A 2,365-nucleotide genomic window follows, 5' to 3' on the forward strand; every position below is an offset into this window, starting at 1 on the left:
AATAAACCCCCCCCCCCCCCCCCCCCCCCCACACACACCCCACATCCTCCACCACCCCACCAACCACATTTTTTGTTCTCATCAAATCTCTTTATTATAGTGACCGAATCTCCACTAAATCGTTGAGAGATACAAAGGGCTATACACTTTAATTTTTCTTAGATTATTCAAACAATTATGGTTGGTAGGTTCGACCAAACCCACCCTTCCCCTCCGGAGCAAGACGACTCCGACACCTCGCCGGAAAACAGCGCCGACTCCCCGGTTTCCGGCACCGATCACGACACCAAGATCACCAAGGTTTCATTTCCCAAACGAAGGTATCTTTTAATTTATTACGTAAATTAAACATGGTTAATTTACGTTAAACTTCAAGGGTTTTCAATTCTTTTCCTCCATTAATGAGCCGCAGGAAATCTGCTCAGAAAAGAGTGACGTCAGTGACTATTAACGACGGAGAAATCAGCATTCCGCCGGCGGATTCTTGGGCGTGGAGGAAATATGGGCAAAAGCCTATCAAAGGGTCTCCCCATCCTAGGTACTATGTTTCTGTTGGGTTTCATTAAATCATGCGAGAACTATATATGTTGGGGCGGAGGCCGTTAAAAGACTAAGTTTAACATTCTGTAACCAGAAATTGTTGAGCAGAAGCAGATAAAGATTAATTTCAACATCCAACATCCAAAATGTAGATGCAGTCTATAAGGAAATAAAGTTATACATTCACTGCTAGCTATAACTTTTAACATATATAGTAAATGTTTTATCTTAACGATATATATTCTTAAATGTTGTTGCAGAGGGTATTATAGATGTAGTAGTTCAAAAGGGTGTCCGGCGAGGAAACAAGTGGAGAAGAGTCGAGCGGATCCTAACGTGTTACTAGTAACCTATTTTTGCGAGCACACCCACTCTCGGCCGGCCGCCAGAAACGCCGCCGTTACGGCACCAGACGCGGCGGTTTCCGACGAATCAAAGCGGCGAAGAGCTACAAGCGACCATTCCAGTCAATCAGAAGGCGATTCCGAGGAAATGGTCGCCGCTAAATGTCACGAATCTCCCCTCGCCGCCGGCTATGACGCCGATTGGCTCTTGAATTTCGAGCCTGCAACATCGTTCGCCATTCTTGACGAGAGTCCCGGGATGACGCAAACTAAAGTTACGGACGCCGACGACGCGCCGCCGGAGGTTTTCCCAGACCGGGTAGAGGACGAATCTCTTTTCGCCGATCTCGGGGAGCTGCCGGAGTTTTCCAGGGGATTCCGGCGAGGCTGGGGCGAGAGATGACGCCGTGGTGTGTGGGACCACATAAACAACGAATGTGGGGCCCAAAACCTTGTCCTTATTATGCCCAACACATAATTTAGTACTCCCAATAGCCAATAGGGGTATTTTAGAAAAGTGCAGTGCTTAACGTGCGCCATAGGATGGCTACCCAAAGAATAGAAAAAGTAAGCATTGGAATTTCTATTTTTTTTTTATTTCTTTGGGATTTTTCTTAGGTTTTAGTGTTGGCCGTTGGGGCAGTAATAACAATAACAAAGTCCAATTGGAGGCATTATTTGGACTAAATCTCATTGTAATTAACAAAAAATATTGCCCTTTTAATTTGCAATGGCTCCCATTGGTATAATGGTGGGTCATGGTTTTATTTAGAAAGTTTAACCATATATGTATATTTCTTAGCTAGTGATATGAAGAAATAAAGTTCAAATTTATTTTTGGTACATGGATTAATTGTATGAGTAAAGATGTCAAATTCTATAAATAAAAAGAAAATTGCATATTCAATTCTTACGCGTTAACATAGTGGATAGTAGTTGATATTTTTACTATTGGGGATGTTTAATTTAAATCAAGTATATTTTTAGAGAGTAAAAATAGAGCAGTCGATTTTTTGACTAGTTCCTCAATTTAGCATGAGTATATGGCATGAAGGTCATCGAGCTCCTCCCATCCATCTAAAGTAAAAAAGAGATGGTGTTTGCTGGGTTAGAAGGGTATTGGTTCTTTGTAACTAGCTCTTCATTAATTTGCCACTTCGGGTGTCCTCTTTAGTCTTTTTTTAAAGTGCATATTCAATTCTTGTTAAATGTTAGTGAAAAATGAAATGAAGAAATCTATACTATATATAAAAGTAAACTCCTCCTATTTCATTTTTCCACCCAAACTTTTGTAGTCAATTAATTAAATATTTTATTGGTCAAATAATTAATAAGGTTTATTTGGTAACGAAATGTAAAATGGAAATGAACTAATATCTATTAATTGGTAATATTGTTTCTATATTCACATATTAACGTAATAACATAATACCGTATAGAAAAGACATATTAATTACGTAATAATATAATAGCATAATTGG

The 2,365-nt window shown here is 39.7% G+C and overlaps 1 protein-coding gene across 1 annotated transcript; it reads left to right on the forward strand.

Annotated features, from left to right (window-relative positions):
• The first annotated feature begins 55 nt into the window (after positions 1-55).
• Positions 56-1,745, forward strand: LOC116032887 (probable WRKY transcription factor 65). The gene is made up of 3 exons (XM_031275627.1): positions 56-320; positions 413-538; positions 801-1,745. Exons 1-3 carry the CDS (start codon positions 178-180, stop codon positions 1,285-1,287), a joined length of 756 nt encoding a protein of 251 aa, XP_031131487.1. The 5' UTR covers positions 56-177; the 3' UTR covers positions 1,288-1,745.
• The last annotated feature ends 620 nt before the right edge of the window (positions 1,746-2,365 follow it).

This window comes from Ipomoea triloba, chromosome 10 (assembly GCF_003576645.1).
Source record: "Ipomoea triloba cultivar NCNSP0323 chromosome 10, ASM357664v1".
Taxonomy (NCBI): domain Eukaryota; kingdom Viridiplantae; phylum Streptophyta; class Magnoliopsida; order Solanales; family Convolvulaceae; genus Ipomoea; species Ipomoea triloba.

Bases quoted from the DNA above. Each gene is read 5' to 3' on its own strand.
- LOC116032887 (XM_031275627.1), top strand. From the start codon at position 178: ATGGTTGGTAGGTTCGACCAAACCCACCCTTCCCCTCCGGAGCAAGAC. The intron at 321-412 runs GTATCTTTTAAT...AATGAGCCGCAG, and splicing joins GTTTCATTTCCCAAACGAAG to GAAATCTGCTCAGAAAAGAG. The intron at 539-800 runs GTACTATGTTTC...ATGTTGTTGCAG, and splicing joins AAAGGGTCTCCCCATCCTAG to AGGGTATTATAGATGTAGTA.